A 20,821-nucleotide genomic window follows, 5' to 3' on the forward strand; every position below is an offset into this window, starting at 1 on the left:
TGTTTCTTCAGTCTTCATTCCTTATCGATGCATATGGTTTAATGGAACTCCCCCAAGCAGCAAAGAATTAGTTCTGTGTGGTTTTCCGTTTGGGGTTTTTTGTTGTTTGTTCATTTCCTTATATTTTATGATTTTTCTTTTGTATTCTGCTTTTATCTGTTCCCAGTTGTTATTTTGGTGAAGTGACTTCTGTTTTTTCTTTAGATTCTTTGGTTAAAACACTGTATTCTTCTTATGTAATTGTTTAGGGTAAGTGATGAAAAAGATGCTCGAGGTTATCTTCAAGCCTTGGCCTCTAAAATGACAGAAGAGCTGGAAGCCCTGAGGAACTCCAGTTTGGGTGCAAGAGCTACAGTAAGACTTTACTTCCATATGTCAGAGGCTTTTTTGTTTGGAAAAAAACCACTAATTTGATAGTTTCAGCTGCAGTAATAATCTGTCTGTAGAGTCTGTTTTAATCAAAAGTTAAACTTTCCTATTCTCTTCTGAATAAACTGAATAGCAAATTGATTCTTTTTCAATTAATTAAATACCAATATATTTTAATGTGATTTTGTCTATTATATTGTTCAAGTAGCTACTTTATAAATGTATATGAATTTGTTGAAGGAAATAATATTTTGGTTCATGAAAACCTTCAAGACTTTCACTTTTGAAATGTGAATGTCCTTTGTAGCTGTCATTTGAATTGAACCACATCAAAACTAGAATTCATAAAATCTCTTTGCTTTTGAGATCAGCATAAAGGCAACATTCATCTTGCCTATATATTACTGGAGTTCAAAAATAATACTACTACTAACATTCTTGGTGTACTCTTAATTTTTAATTTTATATTACTTTGGAATTAATGAACTCTTATGTTAAGCACGTAATAGACTGAGAAACGAAGTTGTTGAAGTTAGCTTCGTTCTTCATTTTCAGCTTTCTTTACGCTTACTCTTTCTTCTCCCTTTTTTTATTCTTTACTAGGACATGCCCTGGAAGATGCGCCGCTTTGCAAAACTGGATATGTCTGCAAGGTTGGAGCTCCAGTCTGCTCTTGATGCTGAAATCCGAGCCAAACAGGCTATTCAAGATGAGTTGAACAAAGTCAAAGCTTCCTGTATCTCTACAGAGTGGTAAGACTGAGTTGCTCTGATGCAAATTTACTTTGATACCTCTCAGGAAATGCCATTAAATCATTGTTTGTAACTATCTTGTCTGTCAAAATTTGAAAATTAATGATCACTCTAGTTTCAAATATCCAAATGTGAAAAAAGACCATATCTCTCATCAGTATGTGAGTAGCTGAACACCAACTGGGGAAAATTGAAATCTTGAAGACTTCCAGAGGGGACACTTTCTTTTCAGTAATATAATCTCTCCTCATGGTGATAACAAGTTCAAATCCAAGCAGAGTTTGGTTTTGTGTCTTAGAACATACTCTTTTCCATTCCATTGATAGCTGCATTGGGTTAGCTGACTAAAATCAGTTATTGCATAGTGATTTGCACAGTAGTAACTAATAATGGCTATAGAATATTATGAATTCTTTTATTCCTTCCTCAGACTCTTTTCCACCCTGTCACCCTCACATCCCAACAAAATGTATTCTGAGTTGGGTGGATGCCTGAAGCAGGGATTGGTAGGGAGTCATTCCATTTCTAGGTGTCTAGCTCAAAGCACTGCTGTGTTTTGCAGCTCTAGGGAAGCAGTTGGACAGAGCTGAGATTCAAGTATGTTACCTGTAAAGTGGGAACACCTAGTCCACATACCTTGCTTGTTTTTCAGGCCAGGTAACGTGATGACAGGCAACATTAGAGATCCTCTAAGAACAGGAGAACCAGTTTTTGCTTTGATAGGCAAGAGTGAGAAAAGTGCTCAAAACACATAGTAGTGTTACCTATCAGCTGCAAATTGGATAACTCTTAAGTAACTGAGAAAAAAATAGTTCAACTTAATCTGTTAGTATCACAGGCACTGAATTAAGAAACAAATTTAAAAGCCCTAAGATTTTAAGCATAAAAATATATGTGGTCTTTTTTTCTCATTTACAGGATACAGGCTCACACAATTATTTAGAAATTAGAAACACAAGCCTGTTTAATGGGTAAATGGGAACATTTAATTGCCTTTTTTCTGTTTTGTTTGTTTTGTTTTTTTTTTTGTAAGATACCATACTAAACAGATCCCAGTAGATTTCTGAATTCATTCTGGTATTTGAAGACATCATGAACCTTGCTGGGCATTAATTTTTAAATAGCATGCAAAGTTGGACAGAAAAAAGTGGTTTCTCAATACCTACGTAAGTTTTTTGTTTGTATTCTTTTGAAGTAAATTGCAAGAATCTGAGAAGAAGAACATGGAGCTGTTGGCAGATATCGAAAGGCTGAAAAAGGAGACAGAAGAGCTTAGATCAGAAAAGGGTATGGCAGCTGATATCCAAGTAAATAGCATGTTTCACATTGGTTGGGTACATCTTATCAATTAAGTTCACCTTGCAACTAAAATATGATACCAACAGACTTTGGCATACAAAGTATGAGCACAACAATTGTATGTTAAGATGTACCCACAGCAGTTGCGTTTGCACTTTCAGTGTTTGTAATATGCTTCAGTTTTGTTGATACACTTACACCAGTAAGGTATTATTTGAGTTGGAACTGTGTTGTTTTCTTTTGGCACGGGTATGTTGATTTACTGCCAGAAAACTGTTAGAAGTATAGATATATTTCTAATTTTTTCTCCTTTTTGATGGGTGAAGGTATTTAGACTTCAATACTGATAATTTATAAATGTTTGGGGTCTGTCTACCCAGAGAGTAAATGACTACAGAGGAATTTTTAGCATTTATTTGTTTCTGGGATGACTTTGTTGATGTAAGCACATAGTGAGAAGTGTGGTCACGATTACTTTGCTGTGGTATTAAGAGTATGTTCTGAGATTGCTGATGCATCTGACTAACAGTATTTTGCATTGTTGCTGGGAGAAGAGACTTTTTTGGTAATTCTACAATGAAAAAAATTTCATTAAGAGATGATTAATGATTTGGCTGATTCTTTGCAGTTTCTGTAGTAGCTCTAATATTTGTATCTTATGAGTCACATGGGAAGAAGTATTTTTCAGGCCAAATGGAATTACCTAATTTTCTGTAGGGAACTGTTTGAACTTCAGAATTTCAATACCCTGGCAACAATTGCTGCATAGGGATGACAAATATTGTTCAGACTTTACAACCTAATGATATGTCAGTCTATAATGTATTGTACTTAACTGTCATTTTCTATATATAGACCTCCAAATGCTGGTTGACTTGTAAAAATAGTTCAAACCTATACAGAATATTAAAAAATTACTGGGGCCAATTAGCAAATAATTCTTAGGGAATTGATATTTTGTTCATCTTGATGTTTAGCATGGATACCAGGATTATGCTTCTTCCAAGTGTTTGGAGAGAAGCTCTTGTTAGCATCTCCCTGGAGACAAAAATACTTTGTCATGCTTAACTTTCATTTATATGTTCTTGAATTATCTTAAATATTATGCATGGTTACTCGAGTTCTGAAATCTTCTTTTGTGTTAAATAATCTGTTATGAATTTATAAGTAATACTTTACCCTGTATTTTTTCCAGTATTTAAAATCTTATTGTTTTGGTGAAAACAGAGATAAACATTTATTCTTTTTTTTAAACAAGGAAAAAAAAATATATTTCTTCTTCTTAGGAGGCAAAATATATGTTTGAATCATGAATTGTATAGAGGATTCAAATGTAGACAGTGTACAGTGGTAGAGTAACTTATAGTGTGTAGAAATTTATTTCTAGGTAGGGATTGCTTGGGTTAGCACTTGAATCCTTTTCTCTTTATAAAGATATTCCAGAAATTTAGCAGGTGGGGAAAAAGATTGCTAAAAATTATCATCAGTAACAGGTAATTTGAAAATTGTTTTTAGTATTTTTGGGAGGGATTTCAGTGTATTTACATTTTAAAGAGGAAACGGTTCTTGTAACCTCATCATTCACTATGGATTATATTAGAGCAAGACACTGACATTTTTTGAAAGAAAGAAGTAACCTTTGATAGCATTATTCTTTTGAGATGCACACAGTCCTGCAGGCTTTGGTCATAATAAGTATTTATATATATGTGTATATAATGCATTTACAGCATTCAGGAAGATAGAGTTTGTACACATCTGTGATCTAGAAACACCCACACAGCAACTTGAATTATGCCCCAAAGAAAAGAAGAAAAAAAAGCTGTGAGTTGAAGCTAGTTAAAGTAACAGGCAGGATGTGCCAACCTCTGCAGCTCCAGGGGATGCAGCATTCCTGCTCCTCTTGCTGGCTGAACATCACTTAGATGATGCTGTGTGACAGAGACGTTTGAAGCTTTACCCAGGGTTGTATTACTCCTGGGCATTCAGCAGTGAGGGGTGGCAGACTGGCATAGAGCATGGATCAAGGAACCCATCCAATGTTTTCTGGATGTTTTTATGGAACCTGGCTGTCGGCTCCAACTGTCCTGTCATTGTAGGATATCCCACATGTGACTAGAGCAGGGATGGCACCTGCTGCATTAGCGTGTGGTGCCAGTGGGCATATAAGCACATTAGAAACCGGTGCATGTACATACAGTGTGTTTTCACACTGAACTCATACCACACAGACATCTTAGCTTGGAAAAGGTTAATTAAACATACACTTCTATGTTTCAAACAAGAAAATCTTTTACTGTGGAAGACAGACCAAAATGTGCAACATGTTTTAAAACGTGTAGGTGTTTCAGGTGGACACTCAAACCCTGATTCAGCAAGGCAAAGGTCCTCCATGAAAAAGTTATTTTTCTGTAGCTTAAAAACCTGCTGCTGTTTTCTAGGTGTAAAGCACCAAGACTCACAGAATTCTTTCTTGGCATTTTTGAATGCGCCTACCTCTGCTCTGGATCAATTTGAAGTAAGTGTTACAGCTGTTTTAACTCTGTTAGTCAGTGGAACTACTGATGTGTGCAGGTTATGTGCATATTTGCTGAGAGTTTGCTGCTGTATTTTAATTGTATTTCCCCATTTATACTTGTATATAATAATATGTGAGAACTGTTTGTCATTTACAGTGCTGGCTGCCTTCTCTTGAATGCTAGTAATCATAGTGAATTCTCTCTCAAACCTTGAATGCAGAAATTTGTCTGATTTTGTGGTGAACATGAAAAGCGTAGTTGTTCAAATGGCTTTTCTTTGTATTCAGAAAAATACCAAGTAATACAGATTGTGGTTTGATAAAAATGAGAGAAAATATGTAAATAATCCTTGATTGTATCCTCTGAAGTCCTTGATACTGTTTATTAGATTGTTTTCATCGTCTGTTCATTTTACACAGATCTGTAAAATCCAGATAACTCCTATTCATTTATCTCCTCTGCACAGATCCTATATACTTAAAAAATGAATTTGTTTTTTACCTTTGTCACTTTTAGACAGAGGATCAGTTTAGGTAGAAACCTGGAAGAAAAAAATTGAAGCAATGCTGTACATTTATTTTCTTCTTTTTTTAATCAAAAGTAAGCCATGCATAATTTTTCTTTTAAAAGAACAGCTGGGATGAAATATTGGTCAAACTGAATTCAGAGGGGACAAGGCACCACCTTTATAGTTGTCTAAAGTTTGCCCATTTTTTCCTGATGCATGTACAAGCTCATTACATGTAGCTATAGAAGGGCATAATCACTCATGTTACTAATATCCCAGAATGTGCTTTCTTTTCATTATCTATTCATTAATTCATTGTTCTCTCTTGAAGTCCTCACAATTAACACAATTTTTAAGTTTTCTTTTTTATCATTTATCTTATAAGTTACTTTCAGTATAAGAATCTTCTTGGAGTATAGGAGTATTATTTTATTGAGTGCTGGAAAAACACTGGGTTTTTTAAAGGTAGATTATTGATTAATTGTCTATGAAAGACAATTAATGAAAACTTACTGAGGTAACTGTTACTGCCACTAATTATTTACAGTTCTTTAGTTTTGCAATTTTATTTATATTGCACAGCTTTCTTCATCCATCTCTTTCTCTCTCTCTCTTTTTTTACTGCTGTTTTCATTAAAATAGGATTCCTTTTCCTCCTCTTCATCCTCATTGATTGATTTTATGGATGACGTAAGTCTGACTTTCAACCCAGTAAATCCCTTAATAACGGATGAGTTGATTGGTTTGGAATATTCAGACATTAATGCAGTCAACTTAAAAAATCTGCAAGTGCAGTGGAGAACAGAGTATTTCTGTAATAGCACACTTACATCTATTTATACATATAGATGTTCCATTTTAAGCTAGATGTTTTTCTTTAGGTGCAGGTGAAGAATTTTTAATTGCAAGGAGTTTTCCTGATGGAGGAAAGCTGCTTTTAGGCCTTATTTATTGATATGGCCTGTGGAAAATGGTCCCAAAATCACTGGCACATTTATTTTATTTTATTCTATTGCTTCATATTATTCCTTTATCATTAGTTGTTTCCAAAAGTTTTCTAATCACTTCAGTTAAAGTCTTTGCCTTGCATACAGTTAATTTCTGTTTGCTCAAATAAAATATTGTTTCTTTTTTAGCCTATATTGTGAGAAGTAATTTTCATTATAACTGAGATGAACTTACTACTTTTTATTGCCATTTGAGGTGCAGGTTTTCTGTCAGGAGAGTTTAAATTTTTCGACTAGTTAATCGCATACTAAGAGAATTAAGTTAAAAGCTGAAAATTGACTGCATTATATTTCTCCCAAACTGAAATATTAGGCACATAAAAGTAATTAACAGTAAACTTTTTGAAATCAAAGTATATACTATGCATCCATGGTAGACACCCATCCATTACAACTTTGTAGGTATATTGTGTGTGTGTGTGTAAGTTTGTGTGTGCTTGTATATTTATTTTTGCACACATATTTATACATGTGTATTTAACATAGTGTAATCCTGTTTGCATTGAAATATAATATAATTCATTTTATTTGAGCAATATCTGCTGTGAAGGGTGTAGCAAAGAGGATATAGTATATGGGCCTATTCTACTGCTTTCATTTTCTTTCACTTTGAAAGAATGCTTTCTTTCTGGATGCTTTTTCTCTGTAAGTCGGGTATATACCCTAGACAAAATGTGAAGATAAATCTGTGGTATCACAGAAGACATTTGTCTGCATTTTTGGATAGCAAAGTTTGGGCTTCCTGATATTGTTGGAATTTTCTTACACAATAAAAAAAAGAGTAGAGTTTCCTGTCATGTAAACCCACAATAAATGAATAATATTTATATCATTTATCTGGATTAAAGAAGTGTTCTATGTTACCTGAATATTAGGAACTCTTAGTTTGTATCAACAGGTTCTTTCATAGAAAGGTACCTTTAAGAATATCTAAAACTCTATCCTGAAACCTGTACATATGTGGCAGAGTAGCTGATAATGTTTTATTTTTCAAGAGGAAGCTTAGGACGAGAATATTTTCCTGGTTGCTATCTAATTAGTTTTGAAGGACTTCAGCACTTAATTCTGTATTTATTGTTGGTTGGGGTTTTTTTTAAAGAAGGCAGCATTTCTTTTCCACATGCATTTTGACAAAATTACATTTTTTTTTTTCTGTGCAAACGAGTAGTTTTCAACTATTGCTGTACATCCTTTAAGAACAATTCTTGATTGGTCCACCCAGATCAAATCTTTGCAGATACCCACCTTTTAGTCTGGGGTACAGTTTCAGGTATTAATGTGTGTACTGTTGTATGGAGATGTTTTACTACACATGGAGTCAAATTCCCCATTACTTCTTCAATTTGAGTGTTTGTTCTCAGTTGCATTTGTTAGAAATAAAGCTGATATCTGCATTAGTAGGGGAAAGGTGGTATCATTCACTTGTGCTTAAAGTCACTTCTGTATATTTAATTTATTGGACAATTGCTTGATTCATTCATAGATATATATTCTCCGAATTATCAAAATGAATGGTTATTCATGATTTAGCTCATTGAGTTGGTTTAGTATCAATATATTAGATGGACTTAAATCAAAATAAGGGTACTAAAAATCCTTACCCACTGAATGTGACCTCCATTCCCTTTCCAATGACTCTTTTTGATAGTAGTTGCTTTGAAGGGCAGCGCTTCTTGCAGCATCTCCAGAAGAATTGATTTGTGCTCGGTCAAACCTCAGAAGTGTGTTGGTTCTTTATGTTAAGACCAAGGAAGAATTAGAAGTCCTCAGATCAGACTCATGCAGTGCTGCAATATTGCATGGGTTTCAGGAAAGCCTCTCTTTTAATCAGGAACCCGAAGTAAATATTAATAATGGCCTGTATTGTTTCTTCAGACTCTGTGCTTCATTAAAAAAGGACAAAGAGTGTGCAAAATTATGTGCAGTTGCAGTTACAAGGCAGTCTTTGTGAGGTCTCTGAAGTCTATTTAGCATGTAGACGTGTACACAGTACTGGGATTACTAGAGTGGGCACGTCTTGTGTGTTTGCCATCCAAATAATGTAACTATTTATAGCACTCTGTGAATGTCTGGAGTTAATTCTAATTTTCTCAACGAGGAAAACAGTAGTTTTGCAATTTCTACTGGAGAGAAATAAAAATAGATGTCCTGCTGACTTTGTAGCCTGCAGATGCTGAGCGAGAAGTGGTAACTCACTGTTCGGATGAGTAGCAGTCACTGTTGGTTCCAGCTGTCCTGCCTTGAAAAGATACTTGCTCAGGTTGGCAGAACTGGTGCCTAAATCCTCAGAGCTGTGGAAGTCCACACATTCAAAAATGACCCTTGTGTCTCCTGTGCACAGCAAGGGGAGTAGGAATGACTTCTGCAGTCTCTGGTTACTGATTTTGGTGGAGAGGGAAGTCACCCGCAGTGACTCTAACAGACTCATCTCTAAATCTCTGCTGCTGTTTCTCCTGTGTGTTTCAGGCTGTCTCTCAGTAACATCGTGTAGGTGTTAAGTCTCCTATGTTCACTAGAATTGTCTGATAATGGAAGTGTTGGGTTTTGTTTCTTTGCCAGATGCATCTTTGTGTATCTCACTAGCTACTACAAGCAGTCCACTTATTTTATTTAAGGATGAATTTGTGATTATTTAATAATAATAAAATGGAATCCTACTTTCCCTTGACAAAATTATTTTTCCCCACATGCTCAAAGAAACTATTTTTTCCCTAACACATTACAAAGTTCTTAAGTCCTCCTGCATTCTGTCCTCACATGCAGTCCTCATGGGCTTTAGTTAGACTAAACAAATCTGAACTTCGTAAATAGCCACAGAATAAATGATGTTCTGAATTCTTAGTATTGAGCAGAATAAGCCACAGTAGTGTATGATGAGAGCTTTGACTTTAGCTGCACATTCATAATGAAGTTTAGAGTAAATCTGGTTTGTAATGATGCTTTAAATTGGACGTATTGTACCTCCAATAGATTACTTCATTCATCTAGTTTCAAAGCACAGAGATGCAACTTAATAGTGCAACGTAGTCTGCAGTTTCCCTGCTATTATCCTGTGTAAAACTACAGGCTTGAAATAGTGGTTCCTTTTTCTATGTTTCTTCCCTCTTTTTGCCTCATAATATCTTGGTTTTTAAATACTTGTAAAAATGAACATGTTTGTGTGTGTCTAAACACTATCTCTGGAGATACAGAGCGTGGAATTCTGAGGCGATGTATGTGTCAACTGTTCAGTTTTGTAACATATTCTCCTTTCTTTGTTAAAGCGCCCTCCTTCCTGTATTCCAGCTAACAAAGGCAGACGTGTAAGAGGCTGTCTTACTCTATGTGGCCCTTTATTTTTTGCCTGTTGTGTCCATGCCTCTGTTTAATGTATGGATTGTGTATTTACCTCACTGCATGTCCTGTGCTGCTGCTGCTGTTTGCTGCTGCTGCTGCTGTGCTTTTTGTTGTTTTACAGCTGTGAGCTAAAAGCTTTTGGAGTATTTCATTTGATAATCCTGTGAGCAGAATATCACAGTAACTGGAGAAGATGCTTTGGGTGCTTTCTCATTTCAGCGTGAAAGTTCTATGTGGAAGCCGATCAGGTAGATGTGGTTTGGGAAGATGAGCAAACATCAAATGAGGACCTGTTTATTTCCTTGCCTTTAGCAGAAGGCATGTGTTAAGTTATGGAAATTGCCTATAAAAGGCGAAAGTTTGACATTTGGGAGGCACATCACAGCAAATGATAGAAAATATCACAGTACAAAGATAAATAAATGTGAAGTAGAGAACTGAGTAAGTAGAACATCAAGGAGGGTAGGAAAAACTCATGCAGGGAAAACAGAAATGGATGTGTTGTAGTTGGTTAATCTGGAAAAGTCTTTGGTGTTTCAAAAATCATGATGGGTTTTTAAACATTTGTTCACATGTGTTATCAGAGGTTTGTCAGACTTGAATTCGCACCAGGTATGTTATGTCCATTTTAAGCTCATACTGCCACTTTTATTCCTTTATACACATATGGTGGTAGGAATAAGTAAGTATACAAAGCATTTACACTGAATGTTAAATAAATAAGCAGTATTGACCAACAGCTCCAATAGTGTCCTTACCCAGGCAGTTCAAAGCACACCACTCAGTGTCTTAGGCAAGCTTACGGTAACTGCTTATTTTTGTTGGCGGTGCCTCCTGTTCAGGAGTTCCCTCTCCTCAAGATGTGCTTATACACTGACCAGCTTCGTCTCAGACCTATACAGGTGACTCATGTAGACAACTATGCACAGTCCTGTGGAAGACAGCAAGGCTGTTACAATTTGGTAGGAAATATTGAAGTCTGCTTTTGATAATCTAGTGGGTTTGTTTAAAACCAATTTGAATGGTGTTAACACTGTTTTTGTAAACTGTTGACCATAGTTGAATCACATTGCTTTTGTACTTAGTTCTTCTCATTAAAGCAAGGAACCTGAGATCAGTGCAGCAATACAGCTTAAGGCCCTGTTCCTGCAGCAAAGGTGGTGGTTAAATTCTCTTCAAATTCTGTAATGGTAGATCAGGTTCCGTGTGTTTTGCAGGCTTTCTATGTTCGTAAGTAAAGTAAAAATACATTTGTTGCTGTTTCAGCAGTTGTCTTCAACCACAAAGGCTTTGTAGAACATTCCAGAAAAGTTCCATCATTCATATCAAGCTTGTACTAAATTTTTTTCACAGACACCATGAAAATTCTTTGGTACGCAGATGCTACTTTGAAAGGGAAAGCTTGAAGTATCTGGAAACATTTATGAAATGATAGATTAGATCTCTGAATTTAAGTTGCAGAAAAAAAGGAATGTCTGTTTCTTGCTATGAAAAAATTTGCCTGTAGTTACTCACTGGGCTTATTTTTTGGTAACATTTTTAAGGAGAAGGTAGAATTGTAGAAGGTTAAACAGTCTTTCAGTGGGCTTCAATTTATCACATGTTTATCCTGAATTAAAAAAAAAAAGTTTAAAATAATTAAAACATGTTATGTGTTTGGGGATTTACTAGTTAAGGCATCTAAGTTTCTAATACTGGGTAAAACTTTCAATTATTATTTGCTTCTGATAAATCTGAGCACAAAATGTTTGCTTTACTGCTAATTTTTGCCTCAGTGCTTGAAACACATGATCTATGCGTAGTAAACAGGTGTATCCCAGTGTAAGAATTTCCCATTTTCATTTCAGAAATACTCACAGGCATGTTAATATGCCTAGGTTGATTAAACTGATGAACATTCTCCACCTGATAATTTTTTTTTGAAGGCTACGGTAAAACTAGAAGACACTAAACTTATAACTCACTGCTGTTAAAAAAACTAAAAAATACTAGCAACTGCACCTGTTCGCTACCGTGATTGAGTTTCTGGAGAACAGGACTGTGTATGCATGTATTAGATCGGCTTGGCAATATATCTGACTCCCAAAAAGCGGTAAAGTTTGTGGAATTCCTACTATTGTCAGTGGCAAACAAGATCAAAAACACTGGAATGTTCAAATGCTTCCTGTAAACATTGCTGCATATTTTAGTTTGTCTGCAAGCTAGCCTGATCCTTGGCAATGGAGAGCTGATGATAGCATTGCTGCAAAAAATCCAGGCATGCCACAGAGCCTTCTGGAGGCCTCCAGCTTTTAGCCTTATTATTAGTGGAGAAAAGCATTTTCACCTTTCTTTTTTTTTCTTTTACATATACTTTTACATAGAAAACTTTGTGAAGAGGTCTTGTTTTCAAGGGAGAATTGTACCTTCTCTAGTTTTTTCAGTTGAACTAAAAAAAGATGACTTGTTATCCAAGATACATGTTTGTACCTATATGCCATGTTGTTCAGCGTAGCTCTGTGTTGGGCTTAGTTTCATTGTATATATCAAGGACTAAGAAAATATTCCCCTGAAGAAACTGTATTCCTGATAAGGATGTTTTTGTAGTTCAAATGGAGTACAAAACCCCCTCAGTTCTGTATAAACATAATTAACACTAGCCTCAGGAAATACACTGTTTACTCTGTCTTTTCTCCTTGTTTTCTCCTGAATATGTTTACAGTAATTTATGTGGTCTATATGGGAATTCATTTCTAACAAATCCCTACTACCAGTGGACAAAACCCGGTAGTGTTTAGAAAATATTCACCCTTTAAAAATGCTGAATTACAGGTCTCTTCGAGTGTTTGTCAGGCCTCTGACCTAGCAGCTCTTATGCATGTGCTCACCTCTCAGCAGAAGCCTTGGCGTGTTTGTATTCCACAATTTTCATTGCATTTTTGTGTTTTTAATTAGGAAATTGCTTAAAACTGAATTTTTATCCTCTCAGTTCTCTCTTAGGAATCTACTGCTCCCATATCTTATTTTGGTAAGAGTTGAGAATTCTTTTTTAGCAATGTCTTTGATTTATTTCTTTGGTTGTTGTTTTTTCTCTTGAATTGTTCTCCTAGATTGATTCAGTTGAGAATTTTACATTGTCTAATACTCCGTCACGGGATGAAGATAGCAAGTCTCACCTCCATTCAAGATCAAGGTCTCCTTCTACAGCTAGTGAGATTGAGCCAATCGAGGTACTTCACTGTTTGAAAAATCTGCCTTTATTTTAGGAGTAACAACTTCACTTGTATAAAAATTACTATTGCAAATCCTTTTGTTTAGGATGAAGCTCACTCTTCTGCAGCAAGACTATTTAGGACCTTGTAATAGCCTTCTGCACTAGTGGTGAACTGTATTTTGAGGAATGTTGAATTCCCTTTCACATATGGTTAATTGAATAGGGATGGAAACTATATTGAATCAATTACTAGTTATAATCTCTCTTCATAACATATCCTCAGTCAAATATCCTCAGAATATTTAAGAAATGTTGGCACAAAGATACTGTTATACTGTAGTTTGTAAAAGCAGACTTTGGAGTCCTGCTGAAAGTCTTGTTATTAAGAAATATTGGCCAAACTCTGCAACAATAACAATCTATCCCCTTTCCCTATTAAAAAATTTAACTCTGTAGTTATTTTACATTAGAAAATATCCAATCAAATGCTTAAGATAATACAAAGTTGGTTTTGACATTTAGGAGATCAATCTTGCATGTTGTTTTGCTGAGAAATGGGATTTGGTTTTCCAAATCCTTTCCTGTGTTAATCAGTTTGGTTTTGTGGCTTGTGTGCTTGGGGATGGGGTGGGTGGGACAATGTAGTCTTTTTCCTTTATTCAGACTATCTTGGATAGTGTGCGCTTGCTGTCTTACTGATCCTTTGGGGACTGTTTTCAGGTTACAGATCATCCTCCCCGTTCAATGCACACACCGACCATGAGGACAGCATATATTGGATCAGGACTCTCTGCACCAAAGGTATTCTGTCAAGCACTCACACTCTTTATGTAGGAAGGGGGTAAATGTCACTCCTGGGCCACAGCTTCATGAGAACTGTTTATCACACTAATCTGACCAGAACTGCCTACAAAGGTGGTTTATGTGCAAACTGGTTGCTTTCTAAAATTTAAAACCCCTCATTCTTACATGATGGAGTGTGACAAGTTACACTAGGAATTCCACTGTAGCACTACACAGGCGTTTGATTATAGGAAAAATGGTAGTCTGGACATTAGAAAGAGATAAATGAGCCAGAAAATGAAGAAAGGAAAATAGGTATCCTAGGAAGAGAGTGTTTTCTGACAAACCTGCCTGTGTATGCTCTGCATACCATAAAACTGGTGTCACTGCAGGCCAGTCTCGGATTATCACGTCTAATTAGATAATTAGATGCTTGGTTTTGAGAAAAGGCAAAAAGTAAGCCTAAGAATGAAACCATAGATTGGCATTTTTATGAGCATTGTGGAGTGAGCACTACAGCCAGCACTGCAGCACTGGGCTGGAAGAAGGCTTTCCAGTTTTTCTGGGTTTTTACTTGCATAAGTACTGATTTTACTTCAGTTGTTGAAGTCATGTTGCTGTTGGCCAAGTAAGTCAGTCAGTATATGCTAATTCCCAGTGAATTATGTATCCCAGTGGATTATGTATATTCAAGGAAATGTGGAGTAAGATATAAGCTATGAAAGGAAAAATTTTCTCATTAAAGTTTTGGAAGTGGTTTAAGAATCTTCTGTGTATTTTAAAAAATGACAGTTTTTCTGCAACTAATCAATGAAGTAAGTAAGCAAGCCTTTCTAATAGATCTCTTTCTCTACTTTGATAAATTGCAAAGTAGCAAAAGATTCATTTGTGTAAAGGAAAAGCTAAGTAGTTTGAGCAGACAGTGTTCTGTTGGCAGTGTATTAGTAGATCGATTAAAAAAAGTGCACTTGGAATCATGTGAAACAGATTTTACTCTACACATAATTTAATTTTTGCAAACATTTTACTCAGTAAGTAATGATTTGCTTTACAATTTATTATGTCCACTAAAGAACCTTTTTACTTTTTGATTGCATAAGTTTTTAAAGCTAAGTATTGTTTCCCTGCAAGTTTCAGTACAAGACATCCATCTCTAGACAGAAAGCTTCCATTGTAACAGTAAAGCTGTCATTAAATGTGGATAAGTTTGAACCCTTAGCTGTGATACCTTACACTGCGAAAAACAGGAAAGTGAGTAAAATTTTAACGTACCTACTCATTAGTCTGCAAAATTGTCTTATTTCAGATCATGCACATTATCCAGGTTTTTTGGACAGTCTTTGCGTTCACCCTGTGCTCTGTCCTTTCTCTACCAGTAGCTACTTGGCTGGAATTTTATGTAGAAAGGCAAAGTAGCTTCCTGGATTTTATATAAGGCCTTTTATGAATCATACTGTCACATTACGTAGTCATTTAGCCTTTGTATAGTAGCATCAGCACGACCATCCTTGTGGAGAGAGAGAGAATTAAACCACTTACTCATGTAGTCTGTGTTCCCAAGGAATAACAGCAAGATAAGACCTTTCAAAATCAACTTCATCTATCAACTTCAACCCTTGCTTTTAAATTGTGTGTTCTGAAATTGCCTCTGCCAGACACCATAAAACTGAAATCTGTCATGCTTTCTGGCATAAAATATGGAATTTTTAAGAAGTTTGCTCTTTTTCTTTTAACTAAGGCAACACCCCTTACAGAGGAGCACTAAATTTGCAGCTTAGAAAGTACTGTTGTGGGTTGACCTTGGCTGGCAGCCGGGTGCCCACCAAGCACATACATACACACATTCAATTTCTAGAGTGTAGTGGAATCATTTTGGCAGCTTTCCTATCTGCAATGGAAGCAAAATCATGTTCTTAGGCAAGGTCCAGTTTCCATGGTTTTATTTACAAAGGATGCTTTAAATAATCAACAACTAGCACTGATAAGGCATTTTTTCAGCCCAAGTGTTAGGAGCTCAAATTTCATTTTAGCAAACACAAACAAGCTGCCTTTTTAAATGAACCTATGCACTCTTACGTCTGTGAAAAAAATATCTGTTCTTCAGAGGTGTTACAGGTGTTAACATCCTTGTCTCCTTGTTTCACAGCCTAAAGCCCACCAGTTTGTAGTGAAGTCGTTCAATACACCAACAAAATGCAATCAGTGCACATCTCTGATGGTTGGTTTAATACGACAGGGCTGCACTTGTGAAGGTAAGCACTTGTGAGAGCACGGAGTGTCGACTAAAGTTCTTACAGATGCAAATGACATGGTAAATGTTGTAGCTGGTCATGCAGGAACCTTCTGTTTATATTTTGAACAACAAAATAGATTCTCATGCTCTTCCGTCTTTCAGCAATAGAAACCAAACACTTCAGATATCTTACCTAACAGATTACCTGGGGACACACTTATTCCAGTTGGTGGTAGAAGAGCTTAGTTCAGTTTACTTAAAATAGCAATAAGGGACCACAGTCAGTGGTCAGATATGCCGACAGCAGCTTTTAGCTTTCTGTTGCAGGGCAAAATTTAAGACACCTATTCGGATTTATTCTAGAAGGAGGCAAATTGGTACTGAATGGCAGTTATTCTGCCTGCACGTACACAGAATGACACTCATTATTTAGAGGATGTTCCAGCATTTAGTTTACTAGTAGAGTTGGGCCTAGAGGAAATCACATAGATTATCTTAGACTCCTTCTTACCTGGATGAAACCAGACTGTGTATCCGTAAACTATCTGAACATGAGAAAAAAGATTTAGAGCAGATAAAAGCATGAGCTGCTGCTCTGTGCAGACTTCTATTTCTGTCTCACTGTAGCATAGTTCAATGAGACTATTCAGATGTTGGTCAGAAAAAGAGAGGTTTCCTATATCTTTATCATAACTATATCATCATCTTTATCATAACTTTTGCATCACACAAGAAATAACTGTCAAATCTTTTTGTTTCTTCTCCTCCTCACAAGTATGTGGATTCTCTTGCCACGTGACCTGTGCAGACAAGGCTCCTGCAGTGTGTCCCATCCCTCCTGAACAGACTAAGGGACCTTTGGGAATAGATCCACAGAAAGGCATAGGAACAGCTTATGAAGGACATGTCCGAGTAAGTGTCAAGTAGCTGCATTTGAGGCACCAAGGTTAAATTCGTTGTTTTCTGGAGCTGGAATTAATTGGTGCATTGTGGGAAATGGATTCAGTTATACTTTAAGGTAGTAGTTTGGAAACCAGATTTTCACAAAGAAATTGTTAGCATGTTCAGCAGTAATTCTCTCTCCATCTCTTTGGGTTATTGTGCTTTCAATTGTTCTTGAATAGTCTCATCTCTAGAGATCAGATCATATTGCAGGACCTGTGAGTTTTTGAATCTTTTTGTTTCTTACTGTCTAGGGTATTGATGTGGATACTTATACGTAAATATTAAAAGAATTACTTGTCATAGTTTTGGCTATATTCCTGTTGACCAACTAGAGATGGGTTTCATTCTCTCTGTTTGTTAATACAACTCTGAATGCCTTCATGGAATAAGACGAAGGAATCTGTGATACTACTGATTCTTTTAAATCATGTGTTGGATGCTCTTACTGCTCCCATGTTATTGCTTATGTTGCTTAATGTTATCACTGAATAAAAGCTTTGCAGCCCAGATGAGTGAAAGGATTTTTGTGCTTTTTGGTTTTTTGATTGCATCCAGACCTACAGAAAGTTGATCAGAATTTATTTTTCTAAAGGTACCGAAACCAGCTGGAGTAAAGAAAGGTTGGCAGAGAGCACTGGCAGTGATCTGTGATTTTAAACTCTTCCTATATGATGTAGCAGAAGGAAAAGCATCCCAGCCCAGCGTGATAGTGAGTCAGGTCATAGACATGAGGTAAGCTGAGTGGTGCTGAGGGGAAGCTTTTCAAAGGCACTGAGAGGTTTTGTTCTGCTTTTCCTTTTTGTGAAATCAGTAAGCAAGCTCCAGAGCTTTTATGAAACACTGTAATCCATGTTGAGAGCTTCTAATTTTTTTGGGGGGGAGGGGGAAGCAGCTAGCTTTTATTTGAAGTTAGCCTGAACTACACTTGTGTGTTCATATGCGGATGTTTAAACTTACGTTACTACATCATGCGCAAAGAGCATCTGTTCAGCTGCGTAGAAGATCTGGAATGAAAAAATAAGAAAAAATAACATTATTTTGGGGTTGAATAGAGTTTTGAAAGACAGATAAAACTTCGTTATAGGATAAAACTGTTACAATTTTTGGTTCAGAAGGGCATTATTAGTTTGTTCACGCTATCTTCAGTATTACTGAAATACTACCAACCTCGCTGAAGGCTGAGAGCATTTAACATAGCAACTAAGTAAAGCTCATCTCTGATCTATGTTAGTTCATCCAGAAAGTCTCAGACTTCTAATGAGTTTGGATTTTTATGAAAGAGTTGGAAGATGTGTTCTTGGTCCCGCCTTTTTTTTTTTTAAGTTGGACTTTTTCTTATTTAAAGGTTTTAATTTATACAAATGGAAACCAGATACAGGATATCTAAATAGATTTATCTACATCAGTATTTACCAGGAATTAATTATACAACATTGCATTTGAGTTTCATCTGCAGATGGAAAGGATAATTTTAAAAATTAGATCTCAGTGCTGACTTGTTATGTCCCTCACAAAACAAGGCTATTGGAAAAGTAAAAAGCAAACATACAGATTTTACTCTTTAACTCTTTTCCCATTATGTTTGTGGTCTCCATAAGGGATGAAGAATTCTCAGTGAGTTCTGTCTTGGCCTCGGATGTCATTCATGCAAATCGAAAAGATATCCCCTGTATCTTCAGGGTAAGTACTATGTCTTGATCCAGGTAACCCAGAGATAAAGGCTTTCACAGGGTGATGGATGGTGTGCATTTGCTGGCAGCTTGCTAGTATTTTATTTTCTGGGCAAGTTCTGACCATGTGGTATCCATGGCAGCAGCAATGCATAGGGATCTGTACATACATCATTTTTGTGGTAAAAATAGCATTGGTTCATTTAGACAACCTCTCATCTCCACTGTATGTGGGTTTTATTTTTCAATTTTCACAGTAAGATGTATTTTGTATTCTTCTGTTCATCATGACCTTCTACATTTTCATTTCCCAGAGTTACCCTCTGCTTCTCAATTTAACTGGTTATGTTGTTCCTGAAACCTTTATCTTAGCTGTTTTTTTAATATGTGCATTGGGTATCTGAAAACTCCTGTTTATCAGATGGCCAGTATAGAAATGTAGTGTAAAATGCTCATCAAAATTTCTGTCTAGTATCTGGTATCAGGGTTTTGCCATCATTGGTTCTTTCTAATATTCTTATTTTTACTAGGTAGTCTATCGAAGCTTTGACCTCAGTGAAATCTCCTTGGTGTCTTCTTAATTTCCCTATCATTTCTTTTTTGTATCATTGTGTTTTACTCCTTGTTTTTCCAGTTTTCAGACTGTTCATCACTCTGTATGCTTACAGGAGATAAACTTACAAAAGGGACTTTGACTTTTATCTATAGTAGCTGTATCAAATACATGAAAAGGATCACAGATCATTTTTTCATAAGGACCATTCCTATTGTGTTGAATTGTTAATGCTTTTTGTTATAAAATTGCTGTGAGAAACAATTTACAACCTTATTTAGAGCAGACATTTGTGAATTATAGAATAAATACAAATGCATTTAGAATAAAGCCAACATTTTCTCTGTTCTTGAAGTTATTCACATCTACAGGTTTCTCTGCTGTGGGTTCTTAGAATAAGATAAGAGTGTTTTCTGTTAACTAAAGCTAAATTTTTACTTTCTTAGTTCAAACAGCTAATTAAAAGGGCATTTACAGGCATCTGATAGCCTTGCAAAAATGGTCATGAGGAAATTTGTCGCTTATGACTTAATATGCATCTTTTAATTTTTTACAGGTTACAGCCTCCCAGCTCTCTGCATCCAGTAACAAGTGTTCAATCCTGATCCTAGCAGACGGTGAGAATGAAAAAAGCAAGTGGGTAGGCGTGCTGAATGAACTGCATAGGATCTTGAAGAAGAACAAACTCAAAGACCGCTCAGTCTATGTTCCCAAAGAAGCTTATGACAGCACCTTGCCCCTCATCAAAACAACACAGTCAGCAGCAATCATAGGTATGAAATGAATAAGAGGAAAACTCTAAGAAAAATGGGTATGCTAAAAGCATGCTTTTTTAGAAAGAAAATGTATTAGATGGTGTTATCTACTGGATAGAGAGTCATATATAGTGGTTTTGTCCCATATGGAAATGTTTATGGACTTAAGAGAGAAGTGCAATTTGCTACCCAGTACTTTTGTCAGATCTTTTAAGAGTATTCCCTCGATTCACTCGCATTCATAATTATGAATAATTTTGACTGAGAATTGGAAATTTCTCTCTTGTTATTCTGGTAACATAATTCCCTAACTGGGCAAAATTAACACTATAGAATAGATGCAAATCACTGACTTTACAAAATCTGCTGGTGGGACCAGACACAAAATGTAAGATCAGAGAGTGAATTTAGTCATTTTAAATGCTACTGCATAAAATATGTTAAACTCTGATGATTTAAATTATTTAAATATTATCGTTATTTCAAAGCTAGTGGTACACTTAAGTACTCTGAATGGTTTGTTAAAAATTACGTTTCTCACTGTTACTTTTACAGGAGAAATGGGAAAAGATTTGTTTTTTTCAGAATTTGAAAAATTGGGAGGTTGCCAATGTTTTTTTGTTACATGAGTGTATTGGGTTTGCCTTTATATACATTTATTTCAAGATATTAAAAAAACTGTTAATGAGAATTATCACTATTGTTGAAGTAATTCCTCAAGTACTTCCAAGGAAAAATAACCTTTTTTTTTTTTTTTCCTAATGTCATAGACCATGAAAGAATAGCTCTGGGGAATGAAGAAGGGTTATTTGTTGTGCATGTCACCAAAGACGGTAAGAGATTAGGAACTGGTAATAATTTCCCTAATACTAAATAATCAGAAAGTGGCTTTTTAATCT

General features: G+C 35.8%; 1 protein-coding gene across 10 annotated transcripts in view; it reads left to right on the forward strand.

The window, feature by feature from the left end:
* The window catches only part of CDC42BPA (CDC42 binding protein kinase alpha), a 187,188-nt gene that overhangs the window by 139,559 nt on the left and 26,808 nt on the right, over window positions 1-20,821 (forward strand). For 5 of the 10 annotated variants that reach the window (XM_027659323.1, XM_027659328.1, XM_027659329.1 and 2 more), the window contains 14 exons: window positions 249-354; window positions 973-1,121; window positions 2,317-2,408; window positions 4,862-4,938; window positions 6,090-6,137; window positions 9,718-9,756; window positions 12,880-12,999; window positions 13,704-13,784; window positions 15,913-16,018; window positions 16,775-16,911; window positions 17,537-17,676; window positions 18,543-18,624; window positions 19,724-19,940; window positions 20,693-20,755. In XM_027659323.1, coding sequence (XP_027515124.1) covers window positions 249-354; window positions 973-1,121; window positions 2,317-2,408; window positions 4,862-4,938; window positions 6,090-6,137; window positions 9,718-9,756; window positions 12,880-12,999; window positions 13,704-13,784; window positions 15,913-16,018; window positions 16,775-16,911; window positions 17,537-17,676; window positions 18,543-18,624; window positions 19,724-19,940; window positions 20,693-20,755 — 1,457 coding nt within the window. The remainder of the gene's footprint in view (window positions 1-248; window positions 355-972; window positions 1,122-2,316; window positions 2,409-4,861; window positions 4,939-6,089; window positions 6,138-9,717; window positions 9,757-12,879; window positions 13,000-13,703; window positions 13,785-15,912; window positions 16,019-16,774; window positions 16,912-17,536; window positions 17,677-18,542; window positions 18,625-19,723; window positions 19,941-20,692; window positions 20,756-20,821) is intronic. The other 5 variants (XM_027659332.1, XM_027659325.1, XM_027659324.1 and 2 more) reach the window with 4 other exon arrangements.

This window comes from Corapipo altera, unplaced genomic scaffold (genome assembly GCF_003945725.1).
Source record: "Corapipo altera isolate COAL_440 unplaced genomic scaffold, ASM394572v1 48, whole genome shotgun sequence".
NCBI classification, from domain to species: Eukaryota; Metazoa; Chordata; class Aves; order Passeriformes; family Pipridae; genus Corapipo; species Corapipo altera.